Below are 19,635 nucleotides of genomic sequence, written 5' to 3'. Positions count from 1 at the left end.
ATTCCTGTTACTGAATTTATTTCATCACTGTGCACTTGATTAAAGAATCGGTGGTGGTTGTTTTTTACTTTATTGAAAATTCATATCCACATTTGAACATTATTTGATCACACATTTTTTATATTTATTTGCATTTATTTTTAATACTACTTGTACATTTGAGCGCGGTATGAAATTAATTATTAATTTTCTTTTCACTATGTGACCTATGTTATACTACGAGCTGCTCTATATTTGGTTATATTGGTAATTGTGGTGTCCAGGGTGCGCAGCTTAGAGGTTTTCACCTTTCTTTTACATATAATTTGATAGGCTACAGACATATAAACTTTAATGTGTTCATTTATTTATAAAAGGTGCTTGCTCATGCATTTCCTGTTATAGGGTAGCAATGCTCTGTCCCTGTCTCCTAATTGTCCTCCTGCATTGTCATCCCATCACACAGGCATCTAATGGAGACTACAGGTATCTGTTTTAACACGTTACACAGACATGGTTCAGTTGTCACCTAAGAAATGCTATGCAGCCATCAGCGTATTTTTGGACTTTGGAGTACACACTCCATAGCAAAGCAAACACTTACGGTTAAAGGAGAAGTACAGCCAAAGCTTGTTTGGCTGTACTTTTCCTGTGGATCACAAGAACGCAGTTCTTTCTGTACTCCTGTGACCCGTTTTCAGCAGACAGCGGGCTGAAGCCCCCTGTTGGCTGATGTCACAGAGCCAGTCCAGGCTCGGGAAAGATTGCGACAATATGGTTGGAATCCGCCCACATGCCTGGACCAGCACCCGGCTCAGGCTCTCAGCAAGCCGCTCGGAGCCTGAGCTGCCCACTCCCACCCCCTCCACAGCCCAGCGCTCCAGTGAGGGAGAAGCGGGCAGAGGAGAGAGCCAGTGACTGACAGTCACCAGATCCCTGCTCACGGAGCACTGAAAACTGAGCGATCAGCAGTGTTTGATCGCTCGGTTCTCAGTCTTAGAGCCGGCGGGGGACAGATGCAGCATCCACCTAGGTAAGTATGATTAAAAAAAAATAATTCCCATACTTCTCTTTTAAATTTACCATATACAAATATTCTGTGTGCAAGGTTTTCAGTTGCTTGATTTGCCAGCAAGGTATGGTGTGATTCCCACCCAAGCACATGGGAGTTAATTGCACCTGAATTGTACACTGCTCTGCACATGCTCAGGAGTTTGGCTTAACTAGAGACAGAAGGTAAAGTGAGAAGCCCTTTTTCCTACCTCTAGTAAGGTACCCCCTAACATCATTGCCATGCTTCATGGTATAGAGAAGCCTGGAGCAAAAAAAAAAATAGCGCAGGGCTTGCATGACAGTGGAAACAGGGGACAGAGTGGAAGAAATAAGAAAGCTTACCTGATTGGGGCAGCTGGAGGAGGAGGAGTCATAGGCAGTAAAAAGTAGATGGCCCCTCCCCAGCGTTCAGTGGCAGCGTGAGGAGCGAGCTTGGCTGAGGCACAGCATGCCGGTGGTGGACACACTGTTGGCCCAGCTGCGGACAGAGGTGGCATCACGAGGTGCGGAGTGGCTGCAGGAGCATCTGTCTATGGTACTGGGCGATGGGGCACCTGGAGCCAGTACAGGGGGGCAGGAGTCCGCACGAGCTCGAAGGTCTCGGCCTCCGGAGCGCTTCTCCCCGGACTACTCCCCCAGAGCTCGGTGTCACACTGGGGGTCCCGTACGGGCCCCTTCAGGACCGCCTGCTAAATTCCCGGCTGTGCCCGCGGCGGGGGATCCTGGGAGGAATCCCCCTCAAAGACAGAGCTCGGTGGGCGGGGTCTCCAGGAGTACGGGGGTCCCCCCTTGGCCCGCCACACAGCAGGAGCAGGACCATTTGGTGCCGCCCCTGGCGATGAGTCAGCGGGGGTGGGGCTTTGGCGCGGGAATCTTAAGGCAGCAGCCGCCGGGCCTTCCCATGCAGCAGCCGACGGCTCTCCGGTTCCCAGACGGCATCATCTGAGGTCTGAAGTGAGGGGGGATACTGGACGGCAGAGAGGGGAGTGCGGAAAAGGCCCAGGGAAGGCGACCAAGAAATCTGTGGGCGGATCTGGCACAAGGAGGTGGGGCCTGCAGCAGCGCAAATCCTCGGCATCCAGGGACGGATCCCCTGGAGGGCTGTAGGTGAGGGAAGGCTGTCGCTGTCCTTTTCAGAAGAGGAGGAGCCTCTTGGACGACCTGCAGCGATGGAGGTGGGAACTTCGGCTGGTGGGACCCTTCCTAGGCAGCCTGGTAAGTCCAATTTTAATTCTTTTTGTGCCATTAGATCTGAGGGTGATGAGGGGGTGGTTTCGGGGGTGGGCCTAGGTCCAGTAGGAAGTTGCTGTACGCAAGGGCAGAGTTGCCCATGGATTCTCCCCCCGGCCACTTTGGTCCACGCCCCGGTGAATACAGGGTTGCAGGGGTTCCTGGCGGGTTTGAAGGAACTGGTCCAGAGGTTTGAACCTGGGACAAGCAGGCAAGCCACCCCCGTGATGTCCTGGATCCTGCCTGTGGGGGGGCAAGCCCAGGGGATCCCGGGTCTGGGGTCGCCTCCACACCCCCTACTGTGGCAGTGGCGCCCGCATTGGTGGAAACTGTGGCAGTGGGACAGGCTGTGGCAAGTAGGGCGGCAGCATGGGACAAGGCGGAGGCGGTAGGGAGGCCGCTAACAAACAAGACGTCGTCAGGCTGGCCAACTCGGCAAAATGTAAACTCTATGTGTGTTTTGAGGGGCCCCTGGGAGCGCACCTTAAACCGATGGTCCGGGAAAAAGTTTGTAAGGGTGAGTATGTGGAGATATTCTCACTGCTACCGTTGGAGAAATTCAACCTGGGTACGGTTAAGCCAGAGGAGCAGAAGAAGGAGGATGAGGAGAAATGTTGGTACAGACTTTCCCTAACTGGCTGCAGGCTTTCACCATTATGGCTAGTGTGATTGGCTCCCGGAACACTGTTCGGCGCTCTTCTGCTATCTGGACGCCATTGGGGAGGCGTGATCTGGATAGGCCATCGGACGTTTTTGTGTTACTTGTCCGCGGCAATGATTAGGGCTTAAGGTCCATGTTGGACATTATGCAGAATATCAAATTTGATTTCCCACGGCTCCACATGGCCTTTCCGGAGATGCTGATTGTATGGTCCCACATCATTGCTCGGACGACTTGGTGATTGTCTAGATCGGTGGAGCGGCTTAATATGGCCAGAAAAAAGGTTAACAGGGACGTTAGTAGATTTGTGGTTAGGAACGGGGGGCTGGTTATCAGACATTTAGAGCTGGAAGTGGATACTTGGCGATACCTTCGGGGTGATGGGGTACACCTCAATGCGGTGGGGATGACGTGTGGGCATTAGGGTTGCAGGACGGTATCCAGAGAGCATTAAGGGTGTGGAGGGGCACACAAGGGTAAGGTTTTCCCCTTGGGTGCTGTGGCGGGTGTTGGTCTTTGTAGGTGAAGGAAGAAACCTCGGATAAGGAAAAGTTCGAGAACCATCAATGGTATGGGTCCCGCTGGTGGTATTCCAGCTAACGGCAGTTTAACTGGAATTTGGTTAACGGTGCACTGCGGTCAGTGGTTTTGTCTCCCAGCTAGTATGTCAGCTGGAGACCTATTTAGGATAAAAGGCAACGCAGTGCATTATTAAAATCATATGGAAGTTTGGGGTTTCCTGCAAAGATCAACGCGAGTATTGACTGATGGTTTTTTTTTTGGTTTAACAGATGTATTATCCAGTTATGTTAATTTAAGTTAAGTTGGTTAATAAAGAGGCTGCTACAGCCAATATTTACTCCAACTTGGTGTGGTCTCCATTAATGGGGCTCTGGGGGGCAGCTGCAGAACAGGTTTTTCACCTTAGAAAAACCTGGAGACTTTGCAACCCCTTTAACCACTTAAGAACCAGACCTTTTTTGGCACTTTTTATTTACAAGTAAAAATCGTAATTTTTTGCTAGACAATTACTAAGCCAAGCATTATATATATTTTTTAGCAGCAGAGACCCTAGAGAATAAAATGGCGATTGTTGGAATTTTTTATGTCACACGGTATTTGTGCAGCGTTTTTTCAAACAAGATTTTTTTGGAAAAAAACATTTTAATAAATTTTAATGCAAAAAAACAAAATGTGGAAAATTTCAAGGGTATGAATACTTTTTCAAGGCACTGTATGAGTGCTCTTGCGAGTTTCAAGGCTTAGGCGAACATGCTAGAAGGGGCAATCACATGTATCTAGCCTGAAAAATGAAAACAAACGTAGCCACCATTTCTATAGGTAAGCTGCAATATATTACATTTTTGTTTTTGGGTTTACCTCCCAGATAACTTGCCACGAATTTGTGGCAGTGTTGAATTGTATCTTGTTAACTTGCTGCACATTTTCACTGGCCAGTTGTACACTTGCAGAGCACTTGAAGCACAAATTCTAGTTGATACTTTTGCAATTTGTAGCAAATTTGTGTGGCAAGTCTCTAGCAAGAGCAAAGTTTCAGTTGTGAGTCTACAGCAAGAGCTCTGAAAATCACAGTGGCCCCTGTGGTAGGATGACTAGTGCATAACATAACTGAACCAGAACTTGCAGCAGACTTGCAGAGTGTTTGTAAAGAAAGTTGATCTGGAGTCATTCAATGCGGACTTGCTGCAATTTTGCAACAAACTTGTGAAACCTGGCAAGTCTAGCAATAGCTTAGCAAGTCATTTTCAAACTTGCAGCTCAATTGCTTGCTATCTGGGCTATACCGTAACTAATCTTTTTAAAAGAAAACCTATGCCAGGCAAAGCAACAGGGTTACTTTAATACGGCTCCCCAAAGCAGCTTATACACAGGGCCAGACTTCTGAATATCCAACATAGGCCATGGCCTAAGGTGGCAGGGCTTTTAGAGGTGACTCACAGCAACCTGCAGTTCATGTGGCTAACTGAATATGTGCACCTAGAAACAAACTGCTAGCAGTATAGGGCAAAAGTTTGTCCCAACAAGTTTAAGCATGCTGATGCAGATTAGGCAAACTTTCCCGTTTTGCCTCTCTGCTCCCAGTCTTGGGGTGACTTGTGTGGTTATGATGGCTATTCCTGTTGGTGTGGTACTAAGGCTAGCATTCCAACAGGAGTGGGAGTGGGGAGGCATAAGGCAGCTGGCCTAGGTGGGCAAAAATGATAGATCTGGTCCTGCTTATACATACTTTACATTAGCTGCTATCTGGGGTAGCAAAGTGACATACCTGGTACTTCTTATATGGAAAAGCACAAAATTCACTCCCTTTCTTTCAAGCAACAGCATGCACTGTCAATTGGCTGCTCCAGCGCACTTGTAAGTTGTTAAAAAAAAAGGAAGAGAAATTAGTGTGATAGTCATCCTTTTTGCAATGGCAATTTGCCAATCACCGTGTGTTAAAACTCAACTCCAGGAAACTTGAAAATGATCCCTTGCAGTGGGACTGCGCCTGCAATGCGAGGGTTAATTGCATGTTTAGATATAGAGAAATTGTTAAAGATGATTTACTTACCTAATCCCCAGCTCTTCTGCACTGATAGACTGCAGTGTGTTCTCCCCCATACTCCAGAGGTCTAAGATTCATGAACAATACAAGGTCCATAGCACTGGAAATGTTGATGCAAGAAACAGCCCACCACCAAAGTGTTGGTAAGAGCCTGAGCCAGAGGGTCAGGTAAGTAAAAGGGATAAAAGTGCTTTTACTCTCCCCTTGACTAAAGCCTAGTACACATGGGCCAAATATTGGGTAGTGAAACCGCCCGTCATTTGGCCCGTGTGTACGGCAGCCAGTCCGACAGAAGCCAGGCCGAATGCCAGACTTCTGTCAAAGGGATATGAGCAAAAAAGGTCTGCCAATCGGCATCCGATCAGCTGACCTGTGTGTTCTGGCGGGGGCAGTCACAGCACAATAGCTCAGCGGGTGAGATTGATGTACTAACATTGGATTGTTAGTACAGGATCTCCTCAAGAGCTTTTCAGTTTTTTTTTTCATTCAGCCCGCTGGGTTGAACGAAAAGAAACCTCACAGTGTGTACTAGGCTTAAGCATGCAATTAACCATTTGCAGTGTGAATGCAGCCCCACTGCAAGGGATCGTTTTCAAGGTTCCTGGATTTGGACTTTAAGCTGAAACTCATTTATGAACTTTATATTTGTATTACGCAATATTTTTTGGCTTCACAACACATGGCCAAAACTGCAAACCTAAATATAAAGAATTTCTGGTAAATTTGATACAAGTTAACGTTTTTTTTTGGTGGGTTTTTGCTGTCATAACAGAGCACAATATGATAAAATTCATCCAGGGAATACAGAGCACAGATTGTATGTGAAGTTCAGCACATTTTACCTACTCATACATTTCCCAGCAGCAAGACTTTCTGGAATATGTAAAACAAGCCGCCAGCTGCAAGCAAGATTTTTAGCATTATTTACAGAAAGTTCACTGATTTTAAAGACAATAATATAATTTATGAGATTTCAGACAATGTTTGGATTGCAACTCCAGGTGTCAAGTAAAATTATGCAATTGACTTCTAATGTAATCAAGGAAAACCTACCTATTGTGCAAACTCAGTTTACTAAATTCATCTTTAGTTCAAATTTTATATAATCTCTTTATTACTAGACTGTGAAAGACTTTCTGATGTCCCCTAGGCAGCAGTGCAGCCTTTTACCAGTCAAGCAGCTTAACTTCATCCTGGTGTGTTTGCCTGCTTGCTTTAGACTGCAATGGGGCAGTCTTTATGAAAGTAGCGCTGACAACTTTTGTTGTTAGTCATGTGTGTATTGTAAAAGAATATAAGTTGACCTAGTGCCATCTAGTGGACAATTGAAAAGGTACAACACTTTTATGTTTCATGATTAAGAGAAGTGACATGGAAGTGATTGATTGTTTACCTCTGAACATTAACTATGACTTACCCACAATGCTCCTGGACAAGAGAAGAACTGAATTGCATTATGGGAGGATATTAAAGGGCTGGGAGTGGCCATCTTAAGTCTCTTGTTCCTGGAATGCGTGGCCTGCCAGCAGGACTCTGTGGGTGTGTGTGTCCAACAGGATTGCGGCCTCCCTTGTGAAGGAGCGGAGCAGCAGCAGGGATCCTGCCATCGTATCACAGTGTGCTGAAGTAGCAGAAGTGATTGTTTCGGAGACCCGTGGGGGAGGTAACCAAGGACTCCCGGTCATTGGTAAACGGAACAGTGTGACGGCAAGGTGGTGGCTCCATACGGACTGAGAACTGCTGAAATGGAGACATCCATCTGCCCAAGTCCCGTGTGGTGAGAGGGTTAACACACGGAACTTTGTTTGATACTACACACACTTAGGACGGTTACAGAGTATTGCTGGGACTGATAGTCCCACGGAACAAGTTAAGTTGGAAAACATTACGTTTGCATAGATTTCAGTATTCAAGAACTGATACTAGATGTTTGTCTTGTTCATATAAGAACACTTAATCAATCTTCTGGATTATAATTGTCTTACCTTACACTGCGCAACACCCAAGAAGAACCCTCTGTGGATTACAATTACAAATTTGTAGCTAGCGAAGATTGAAGACATCGAGACTATCTCTTTTATTGCAGGGCCCTGCATCTAGTTACAAAGGGTAGTGACTTTACGGTTTAGAGCAGGGGGAGCTGGTACAGATATATATTTAGGTATATTCGTGTTTGTCACCAAGACTGTTATAACTGTTTACTGTACTGTTGCACTACGTTGGTGTGATAGTGTAGTCACTGTAATAATTCTTTATATAAATATATCATTTATCCAAACAAAGAAGTTATTTTGGTTATTACAGAAGTTTATGTGCAGTGTTGTTATTTCTCCTGCAGGTGGAGCTACAAGCACCCAGGTAGAGGTAAATATAAATATAAGTGTATATTGTGGGTTAAAGTTGGTATTAATATCATTACAACACTGCACTACAGCTGTGTCAAGGGGATTGAACAACTTAAGAGGGGTGAAGAGAATAGAGGACAGGCCCAATAATAAACCAGCAGCTCCACCGAGAGTTATTGCTACATGTGGGGGCTCGTCCGGGATAACTGTCACTCTAAAGTCAAGAACCCCCTTAAGAACCATAGAATGGATCCCCCCACTGTGGCACTGTGGTGTGAGGCGGAGGGCACCCGCTCAGAAGCGAGAGTGGCCATGGAGCTCTGGGGAGATATCTGGGAGAAAGAACACATTAACCAAGTGGTAAAAACACTATCCCCAGAACAAAGAGCCAAGGTGGTAGCAGTAAGACCCAATCATGAGACATTTCGTACTTATGCATTATTGGAGTGGAGGAAGGGAGTTCCGGAAAATTTCAGGGGTGCAAGTGTTGAACTCTCTGACAAGACCAAATTTTATCTGACCTGCCCAAGGGAAGAAGGGGAGAATCTTGCCACCTTCCCCCAGATGAGTTCAGCAGAAACCAAGGTTCCATCACAGTCAGCACTGGCTGCAATTGAGCCAGAACTCTTTACAGCCCTGGGAAATTTGGTGTCCCAATGTCAAAAAGGGAACCCAACATATTCAGGGACTGGGTACCGAAAACTGGGGATTTTCTCCGGCCAACGGCCTGTACCCAAAGGAGAAAACACATTTGAAGAGTGGTTATTATCAGATCCTCATGAGTCCTGAGGATAAGGAGAAGACTGCTTTCATTACCCCCCATGGGATTCTATGAATTTAACCGGATGCCACAAGGTTTGTCTGGGGCACCAGCAACTTTCCAGCGGCTTATGGAGAAGACGGTAGGCGACATGAATTTGATTGAGGTCTTAGTATACTTAGACGATATCATAGTGTTTGGCCGAACTCTTGAAGAGCATGAAGAGCGACTTGAAAAGGTTCTGAAGAGATTATATGATGAGGGCTTGAAACTTTCAATGGAGAAATGTCAGTTCTATCAATCTTCAGTGAACTATTTGGGGCACATTGTGTCTGAAGAAGGGATAGCAACTGATCCTGAAAAGTTGGAAGCTGTTACTTCTTTGCCCAAGCCCACGAATGTGACTGAGCTCAGGTCATTCCTAGGATTCTGCTCCTACTATCGGAGGTTTGTGGAGGGGTTTGCGAAGATAGCCCACCCACTTACAGAGCTACTGAAGAATCAGGAAGCATCTGATGTGGATTGGAGGAACCTGGGAGGAGAAAGGAAGGGCCTCGGAAGAAAAAGGAGTCTATCCTGGATCAGTGGACTCCACAGTGTGAGGAGACATTCAGACAATTGAAGTGGAGCCTTACCACTGCTCCAGTGTTAGCTTATGCGGATCCTACCAAGCCCTATGAACTGCACGTGGATGCTAGCCGAGATGGACTAGATGGAGCACTCTACCAAGATCATGATAGACATTTAAGGCCCATTGCTTATGTGAGCCGGAGCCTGTCTCCCGCTGAGAAGAACTACCCCACTCATAAACTCGAGTTCCTGGCTTTGAAGTGGGTCGTGGTAGACAAGTTGAGAGATTACCTGTATGGTGCAGAGTTTGTAGTCAAAACGGATAACAACCCCCTCACATACTTGCTTACCACCGCAAAGTTGGATGCCACGGGCCATAGGTGGTTGGCTGCTCTTTCAACATCCTCCTTCAGCTTGAAATACAGACCAGGAGTGGGCAATAGAGATGCAGATGCGCTATCCAGAAGACCTCACAGTCCCCTGAGCTCCCAAGAGGATTGGATTCAGCTTGCCCCCGAAGGGGTAATAGCCCTTTGTGAAGGAGCAGAAAAGCAGGAGAAAGGTGGAGCCAGAGCTGAAGAGATTGGAGTGACTACAGCAGGGGTACCTAGGTATTACTGTAATGTCTCTCAGATTGCAGCAGAAGGTCTACCTAAATTATCAAGAAAAGACCTTAGGAGAGACCAACAGGAGGATCCACTCTGCAGCTTGGTATTGGAAGCTCTGGAGAGTCAGCACCCTGATCTACTTTTGGAAAGTGCTCGGAAAGAAGCTCTGTTGTTACATAAAGAGTGGAGATGGTTGCAGTTGCAGCAGGGGGTGGTCTACCGAAGGGGCCCCTCTGAAGATCTGGAGGAAAAGTGGCAACTGTTTCTGCCAGAGAAACACAGAGAGACAGTGTTAATCGCTCTGCATCATTGTCATGGGCATCTGGGGACAGAAAGAACTCTTCAATTGATAAAGGATAGATTCTATTGGCCTTACATGAGGAAAGAGGTGGAGAGTTACTGCCATTCCTGCCATAGGTGTATCCAGAGAAAGACTTTGCCGCAACGGGCAGCTCCGATGGGTCATTTATCAAGCCAAGGTCCCATGGATTTAGTTTGCATAGATTTTCTGTGTCTACAACCTGACTTGAGTGGGAAAGGAAATATTCTGGTAGTCACAGACCATTTTACCAGATATGATCAAGCCTTCTCCACAAAAGATCAGAAGGCAGTCACAGTGGCAAAGACACTAGTGGAGAAGTTCTTCGTCCATTATGGCCTACCACAGAGGATTCACTCAGATCAGAGAAGAGACTTCGAGAGTACGCTCATCAGGAGATTATTGGATCTGTTGGGAATTCAGAAGTCGAGAACTACACCCTATCATCCACAAGGAGACCCTCAGCCGGAGAGGTTCAATAGAACTCTTCTCAATATGTTGGGGACACTGACCTCTGAGCAAAAGCCCAACTGAAGTAAGCATATTGCTGCTTTAGTACATGCATATAACAGCACCAAGAGTGATGTCACAGGATATTCACCTTATCAGCTGATGTTTGAGCGAGAGTCTAGATTACCAGTGGACTTGGCCTTCGGAACTTCTCTGGACCACACCTCAGAGACCTCTCATCGAGGATATACAAACAGGCTGCGAGAGAGTCTGAAGATTGCTTATGAGAAGGCTCGGACTATGTCAAACAACAGAGGGAATAGAAATAAGAGGAACTTTGACCTCAAAGTAAGGATTCAAGATATACAACCTGGTGACCGAGTTCTATTAAGGAATTTGGGTATTCCTGGGAAGCACAAGCTGGCAAACCACTGGAGGTCACAACCATACATTGTATGTAAACAGCTCCCAGAACTTCCAGTCTTTGAAATCAGACCAGAGGAAAGTGCTGGACCCATTAAGACTTGGCATCGGAATCACCTTTTGCCCCTTACTGATGCAGTCAGGATAGTCCCCGAGGAGGAGTTATCATCTACATCAGAGGTTGCACAAAGGCCTGTAACTAGGTCTCGGTCTGGGACTTTAACAATTGAAGATAGTGAGGAGAGAGACATGGACATTAGTTGGTTGTGGTCATCTGATATACCTGAAGCTAGAAAGAGTGTTTCATCTCCGATGACCGAGGAGGGTAGTGACGCCCTCAGGCCAGACGCTCCATAGTTTATACCATTGTCTGAAAGAGCTGAAACCTGTTTATCTCCCTCTGAAGTAGAAGGAAAAAATAGCACAAATATCATACAGCGGCAATCGTGAGGGGTCCACCCTCACGATTGCCGCTGTATGATATTTGTGCTATTTTTTCGATCTTCAAAATGTGAGTCTGTTTTTTAACTATTTTAATAAATTAGTGTTTTAACGTTATTACGCTATGTGAGTTTTTCTTGCTCCTCGCATGGCATATGAATATACGTTTGGCTTATGCTGGATTGTCTATGGGTGAGGAAGCCGTGCTGTTACCCCTATCTCCACCATATGTTGATGACATCTGACATGACGCACTTCTCAGAATCGGTGGTTATTAAGCCTTTCTGACTTGTTTGGCGTATGCCATTTCAGGTCATTAAGTTTCGGTAAGCCTCTTCAATTCCTGGTGATTGCTCCGGCACTGATGTAAAGTCTCTGTACACTTGCGGTTCTCCTACTGTCTACCTATTTGCCAGATTTGGTGAAAACATCTATCTGTGAACTTGAGAGTTGTCTTTTTTCCATCATTGGTGATATACTACTCCTATAGACCTTTGGTGACGTTTTTTTCACTACTTTTTCACAAATCTGTACATATTCAATATGGACTGTTTTGCTTTTTGATTTTTGATTTTGATTTTTGAGGTGTTTGGTTCATGGAACCGTCACGGGTTTCTCATTACTAGTCATTGGTACATTTGTTAACAAAGTACACTTATTTTTAATTTTTCTTGTGATCAACACAGTGTAATTATTTTGTATTATCCATATTTATGGTCATATATATTTTATCAGTATTCACTTTATATATGCACTTATGTAATATGATACACATGGTTGTGGATTATAGCGCTACACTTTTATTTATTTTCAAGTGCTACCACCACCCTGGTTCCTGAATTTTCATGCTGAGCCTGTATGTTCATATATAATCTTCTAATGTTCATGGCAGTGTTTTTCCCTGGCATAAATCCTGTTTGGTCAGGATGTATGAACGTGAGTATAGCTGTGTTCAATCTATTGGCCAGTATTTTAGCTAGTATATTTATATCCACCTGTAGGAGTGATATAGGCCTATATGACTCAGGGTAATGGGGATCCTTGCCTGGCTTAGGGAGTACAATTATCTGGGCCTCCTGCATGGATAAAGGGAGCGAATTTATGTCAAATATGGATTGATAAAGATCCTTGAGTTTAGGTATGAGCGTTTCTGAATATGTTAAATAGAACTCCAGGGGTAGACCATCTAGTCCAGGAGCTTTAGACTTGGCCAGTTGGGCAATCACATCGGAAATATCCTGTGTAGTTATGGGTGCATCTAGTAATTTCACTTGTTCTGGTTTTAATCTAGGGAATTTGATAGTGTTTAAGTATGCCTGAAGTTCCGTTTGTGTATGCGTTGTACGGTATTTATATAGGTTTTTATAGAATTGTAAAAACTGGGATGCTACCTGGAAGGGGTCTGTAATACTATTTCCCTCAGTGTCTATTAGGGAGACTACTACCGGGGGCCTGTCATCCATATGAGCTAGATAGGCCAATAACCTGCCCGCCCTCTCCCCCTGTTCATACACTCTCTGCCTACAGAAAAATATACTTTGCTTGGCCTTTTCAGTGCATAACTGTGTTACCATGCGGGATTGTAATTTTACCCTGTTTAGGTTTTTGGGAGTGGGATTGGAGTTATAAATTGTTTCTAGTTCTTGTAGCTTGTCAGTTGTTAATTGTAGTGATAGATTGGATGTCTGTTTTAGTCTATTTATTCTGGTATTAAGAATCCAACGGGCCTGTTCCTTAAAGTCATCCCGAATGCGTTGAGGGAGGGTGGGATTCTAGGTCTATCCAGGAAATATTTAATCTCTCTTTCAATGGATTCATGGTCTGTAAGGGCCGACAGCCAGTGGGGGTTTAATCTCCATATGCGTATAGGGGGGGCATTCCCCAGAGAAACTGTCACCCAACATGGGGAGTGGTCTGACAATAACCTTGGTGCAATCCCTGACCCCGTGACTTTAGGTAGTAGAATCTGGGACACCAGTACAAAGTCTATTCTAGACATGGTATTATGGCTTGTGGAATGGCACATATATGCTCTGGTTGTTGGGTTTCTGTGCCTCCGCACATCCACCAGGGCAACTCCGTCATGGTGCGTGATAGTCTGGTCTGCGTGGGTGCGCCTAGTGGGACCCCTATTTGTGTCGGTCGGTCAAGATATGGGGACATTGTCCTGTTAAAATCTCCCATCCATATTGCTGATATTGTCGGGTGTTGCGCTATAAATGCTAGGCCCTCTGTCACAACATCAGATTTATATGGGGGGGTATGTAGCTGGCTATGATTAGCAAGGGGGTTCCTCCAACAAGTGCATGAATAAAGATATATCTACCCTGCCGGTCAGTCTCCAAAGCAATCAATTCAAACAGGGTGGATTTAGCCACTAGCACCGTGACCCCCCTGGAGAAGTTCGTATGTGTGCTGTGATATGCCCATCCCACCCAGGGGCGCCGCAGCGATGCCTGCAGATGGCCAGTGACATGTGTCTCCACCAGTGCTACAATGTTTACCTTTTGTCTTTTAATAAATGTTAGTATAGCTGTACGTTTAATTTTATCCCGCATACCTCGCACATTCCAAGTTATAAATTTAATATCTGTCCCGTTGGTCATGACTTACAGGGGACATATATACCAGCAGGGCAGTGAACCTCAATAACACACATTGCCTAATCACTTTAAGAACATCTCTAGAATTCACACAATAACCACATAATTTCAGGTTCTTTTAAAAAGACAGACAATTTACAAAAAATGTAAAGAAGGTCTAAATGATCTCGCACTGATGGCTAAAAATGACTGGTGGTGATGAACTTCTGCCCCTACCGGTACAACCACCTAGGTGGAATGTAAAATGCAAATATACATTTCAAAGGAAGGTGTGGTGCTATTCATGCGTTGCAACCCCTGCCTGAGTTGGGGATATGCCAGTGAAACACTACCTCCACAACATAGTGACACTTTATCAAAGTATTGTAAACATAACTCTCATATGCGAATACAACAAATAATAAACCAAAAATTAAGATAAAAAATATCCAACATGCATAGATTCAAAAGTGCTAAGTGCTGAGAGATTCAATAGTATGAGACAGTGCTGGTATCATCCAAATTTATAATTGATACCGTGCTCATATGCAGTCCATATGTGAAAAAATTGTGTTCATATACTGTCCATATGTAAAACCAAAACCAATTAAAAATATGTAAGCTGGAAAATATCGTGCTCATTTACTGTCCATGGGTAAAACTAAAATCAATGAAAAATATAAAATGTAAAAGTGACAGGTGCTCTTCAAATTCATGCCTTTGTGCTTCTTATAGTGCCCCCTATAGGTAATGCACTCACCGGAACAACTCACCCCTCGCAGGGGTATCTCGCCTCCACAGTATCTGCCACTGTGCAGCAATCTCCGGATCCACGCTTGCGATGTCAGTCTTTTCTTTCTGTTTTAGCTCTTACTCCATATCACCCACCTTCTCCATGATCACCGTCCTTATTATCCAACAGCTCCCAACAGACCCTCTCCTAGTATGAGATACAAAGGAGAGGGTCTGTTGGGAGTTGTAAAACAAATGTCTTCATCAGTTTAGGCCAATATGTATTCTTCTACATATTTTTGGTAAAAAAAATCGCAATACGTGTATATTGATTGGTTTTGCGCAAATGTTATAGCGTCTACAAAACAGGGGATAAATTTATGGCATTTTTATTATTATTTTTTTTTTTTTCCTAGTATGGTGGTGATCAGCGATTTTTAGCGGGAATGCGACATTACAGCAGACAGATCGGACACTTTTGACACTTTTTTGGGACCAGTGACATTATTACAGTGATCAGAGCTAAAAATAGCCACTGATCACTGTATAAATGACACTGGCAGGGAAGGGGTTAACAGTAGGGAGCGATCAAGGGGTTAAATGTGTCCTAGGGAGGTGTTTCTAACTATGGTGGCAGTGGACTGACTGGGAGTAGCGAGAGATCGCTGTTCCTGATCACTAGGAACAGACGATTTCTCTCTACTCCCCTGTCAGAACGGGGATGTTTGTTTACACTGGCACACTGTCTCTCCGTGGAATAATCGCGGGTGGCCGGTGGACATCGAGGCTGTCGGCCACACGCATCAGCTCCGGCGACGTGTGCGTGCCTGCTATAGCTACTGAACGAACCGACGTACAGCTACAGGGATTCGCGCAGCTGAGCCAACCTGCCACAGTATAACTGCGGCGGCTGGTCGGGAAGCGGTTAAAAAATGTTTATATATTTACCTATTCAGTTTGTATTTTATACTGTGTGAGATATGTCTTCTTTGTAAACATTTTTGTATTCCCTTTTGTGAAATACTTTATTAAAAACATTAAAACTGAAATAAAAAAAAAATGAATTGAATGTTTTAATGGGATATCTGGAACAGAACACTACAGTCTTTTAGTAATTGATTATCATCATGTCATCTGGTCTGTTAGCAGTAAAAATATACAAACTGTTATCAGCAATTACATAATCACACTGGCATAAGCCCATCATAAATGTATTTAAAGCATTCCAGTTTTGCCATGCTTGTACGTGGGACCTTTCCTAGGTACCTTGGATTGGGAGGGAATAGCCACACACAGTGATAGGGTATGGATGTCTTCATATAAATTGGCACAGTCTAATAACAGTACAGATAACTGATCTTCAGCGCTAGGATATGCAATAAAACATACTGGGGTTGATTTACTAAAGGCAAATCCACTTTGCACTACAAGTGCACTGCAAGTGCACTTGGAAGTGCAGTCACTGTAGATCTGAGGGGGACATGCAAGGAAATTAAAAAACAGCATTTTTGATTGTACATGATTGAATGATAAAATCAGCAGAGCTTCCCCTAATTTCAGATCTTCCCCTCATATTTACAGCGACTGTACTTCCAAGTGCACTGTCAAGTGTACTTGCAGTGCAGAGTGGATTTGCCGTTAGTAAATCAACCCCACTGTGTTAGTATTTTACAGGAGGTATTCCCGGAGGACAGCTTCCATTACCAGTGGTAGTGTCCTTTTTCGGAAAAGGCTGTAGATGTTTTGGCAGTCTGTACTAGCTCCATGCCTTTGCACTTGCTTATCTGAAAGTATACTGTGAAAAAGAAGCCTTCCCTGAATCATTCCTCCTCATTTGGAACCTGACCCTGTGTTAAAAACTGTCCCTCACAAGCGAGTTTATTTGCCTATCATGCATTTACCAGAAGCGTGCCAAAATGATGTGTGGTCCCTTATTTGAAGGGTTACCTCACCCAAGATGGCTGCCAAAATCTCAGAAAACTTTCCTCTCTCAAGACATTGTATGGAAGCTCTAAGGGACCAATTCCCTTAGGAGACTGCCCTTCCTAATAATGACATGAGGCTATCTACAGATGGGAAATTTAAAGGCACCTGCCTACACACTCTATACCTCAAGGAAATAAAGTCCAATAAGGATAACTGGTATGCAATAAAAACATTATACACAATTGATAATTCCATTTAGGATGATATAAAATGGCCTGTCAAACTCAATTTTGTAAAAAATTCATACACAATTCTTAAAAACTGTTATAATAAAGCTATGTTAATAGTAAGTATCTAGCTGAAAGTATTAACATTTTTATGAGCAGTTTTGGTACCAGACAGGTTTAGGCCATTGAATCCTGCATAATAATATGTGGGTTATAAAATTGTATCGTGTGGTACAATAAATATGTCACCCCACTTTGACTCGTGGGAGAGTCTGTTTGATTATTATAAAACATTTCAGGAGTCTTAGCCCCCACCCCTTAACCCTTGTGATTAAGGGATACATTCTGGCAAGTTCCTGAGTGTATTTATATGAGTAATTGGCAAACAGTATACGGATGAATATAATCGAATTCAAAATGTAAACACTGCATCCCGGATCATGCAGACATGTTTCAGGAAGACGCTTGAAAAGAAAAACGAATGTCTGCGTGAACTGACCCTTATATGTGATTCCAATAAACTAGTGAGGACCCATTAAATAAAGGCAGCCCAGGGCCCACAGTACAATTCATTTTGAACTTCACTTTCAATTATTTTAGGCTCCCTTCTCTTGTAATAAAATTACGAAATTGTACTTACCCTCTATATGCCCTCTCCTGTCCAACATTGCTGGTTCTCTTTGGACATCACTCATGCCATTCTGGCCATTTCCTGTGAGCCCAACCTGTTGCTGACACACTCCCTGAGGGCACGTCATCTTATATGCTAGACTCAAAGTACTCCAGAACTGAGCAGTGCTCACAAAACTTTACATGAGTGTCGCTTGAAGAATGCCCACCCCTTGCCACTACCGAGGAAGAAAAGGCAGCTCCCATGACATCACCAGATCATCTAGAAGCCTGCAAGAAAAATATACATAAAGGGCTTTTTTTAGTAATAATAAATAGGGGGGGGGGGGCTTTAGGGGCTTAATTACTGATGTTTTTATAGTTTTAGATGGCATTCCACTTTAATCCAACACTGCATCAAAGGTGTACATACCCCACCTAGAACAACTAGCTGGTGTCACTAGTCTCCTCCAGTTGCCTGGCTGGCCTTAATTTCACTCTAACAGGATCAGACATGATCATAGCTAGCCACACAAAGCACAGCAAGGCCAAAATGAAGAAGTTGAAAGACAACTTGCCCACTTTGTGTGTCAGACACAGAGTCAGACCCAAATAATGGGGCAAACTGTTTTTCTACTGTGGATTTTGTAGACAAGAGTAGCCTGGTGTGCTCAAGCTTTACTAGAATGCTAAATAAATCTCCAGGAAGGTAGGACATGTCTCCTGTATGTGTTTTATTGTTGATGAAGTATGAATGAATTGTGTTTTCTATTGTTATTAATAATAGCAGCTCACATTTTGTTTGTTTTTCTTACAGATGTTTCCTCTCCAGACAATCTCACTTTTGGTTTAAAAGGGATGTTTCGGTTATTTTGGGAATGGAAGCCTTCAAGTGCAAATTGCTCAAATTATAACAAAGAGATGAGACCATTAAAAAATGGAGAACCAATGAAGGTAATTAGATAATATTTACCTTTGTGTGTTAACTTCCTATTGTACTGCTATTGTCTAACACAGGGGCAGGCAACCCCCCGGCATGGGTGCCGCAAGCACGACACAAAGCCTCTTTTGCTGGCACTCGACTCCCTGCCCATCAGCAGAGCAGTGCAGAGAAGTGTCATGCCGTGTACACACGGGCAGACTTTTCGACCGGGCTGGTCCGACGGACAGAGTGTGGGCTTCATCAGACCTGCAGCGGACTTTTTCGGTCGAAAATCTGACGGACTTTAGATGCTTCAAATCTTTCTGACGGACTCGAGTCCGGTCGAAAAATCCGCTCGTCTGCATGCTAGTCCGATGGACAACAACCGACGCTAGGGCAGCTATTGGCTACTGGCTATCAACTTCCTTATTTTAGTCCGGTCGTACGTCATCACGTCTTTGGACTTTGGTGTGATTGTGTGTAGGCAAGTCCGGTCATTAGAAAGTCAGTCGAAAGTCCGTCGGAAAGACCGTCGGACCTTTGTTGTCAAAAAGTCCGACCGTGTGTACGCGGCATCAGTGAGACAGTAACGCATTCCAATTTCAGAATTCCCCACACCACACCTGCACTGAGGTGGAGGCACTGTGCTCCCACACATTGTAAAAGATGGGAAACATTGTTTGGTTCTCTAACTTTGCTGTAGCTTCGATCGTCAGCTTTTGTGATGGGGAAGAGATTGGGTGCAGTTCTGCTGGGGGGGGGGGTCCCTGTTTCCAGCAATAGGAGGGCTGTCATTGGCCACTGCTAAAGCCAATCATAGTCCTGCTAGCCCCGTCCACCATCTAGAGGAAGATGACTCGCTTGGTTGCCACTTCCAATCTCAGAAAGAAGGGATTTCACGGTGATTGAGAAAACCACAATCAGGTGATAGTTTGTGAAATTACTGTAGAGCTTCTGGGAACTCTGTTGAAATTATTCCTGAACCTTTGCGTCAATTACTACTGAACCCCTGCACTCTGTGTCCCTTTAAGACTGAGCCAGTATTCAGCGCAATGAAAATCACACCTAACTTTTCCTGTGGCGCAGAGTGCCACACTTTTTCTCAGCTGCAGGGGCCCAACTTATGATCCTGCACACAGGCCTACTGCTTTCAGAAAATACCCTTGACCTGAGCTCATCATTGCGCATCCATTCCAGATGCTTGTGTGTGACATCACATACAAGCATGTGGG

General features: G+C 44.5%; 1 protein-coding gene across 1 annotated transcript in view; it reads left to right on the top strand.

Annotated features, from left to right (window-relative positions):
- Positions 1-19,635, top strand: part of LOC141108006 (interleukin-13 receptor subunit alpha-1-like) — a 191,677-nt gene that overhangs the window by 38,043 nt on the left and 133,999 nt on the right. Inside the window, exon 2 of the mRNA XM_073599156.1 lies at positions 18,299-18,435. Coding sequence (XP_073455257.1) covers positions 18,299-18,435 — 137 coding nt within the window. The remainder of the gene's footprint in view (positions 1-18,298; positions 18,436-19,635) is intronic.

Source organism: Aquarana catesbeiana, linkage group LG09, assembly GCF_042186555.1.
Source record: "Aquarana catesbeiana isolate 2022-GZ linkage group LG09, ASM4218655v1, whole genome shotgun sequence".
Lineage (NCBI taxonomy): Eukaryota > Metazoa > Chordata > Amphibia > Anura > Ranidae > Aquarana > Aquarana catesbeiana.
This window is presented reverse-complemented; position numbering and strand designations above follow the sequence as displayed.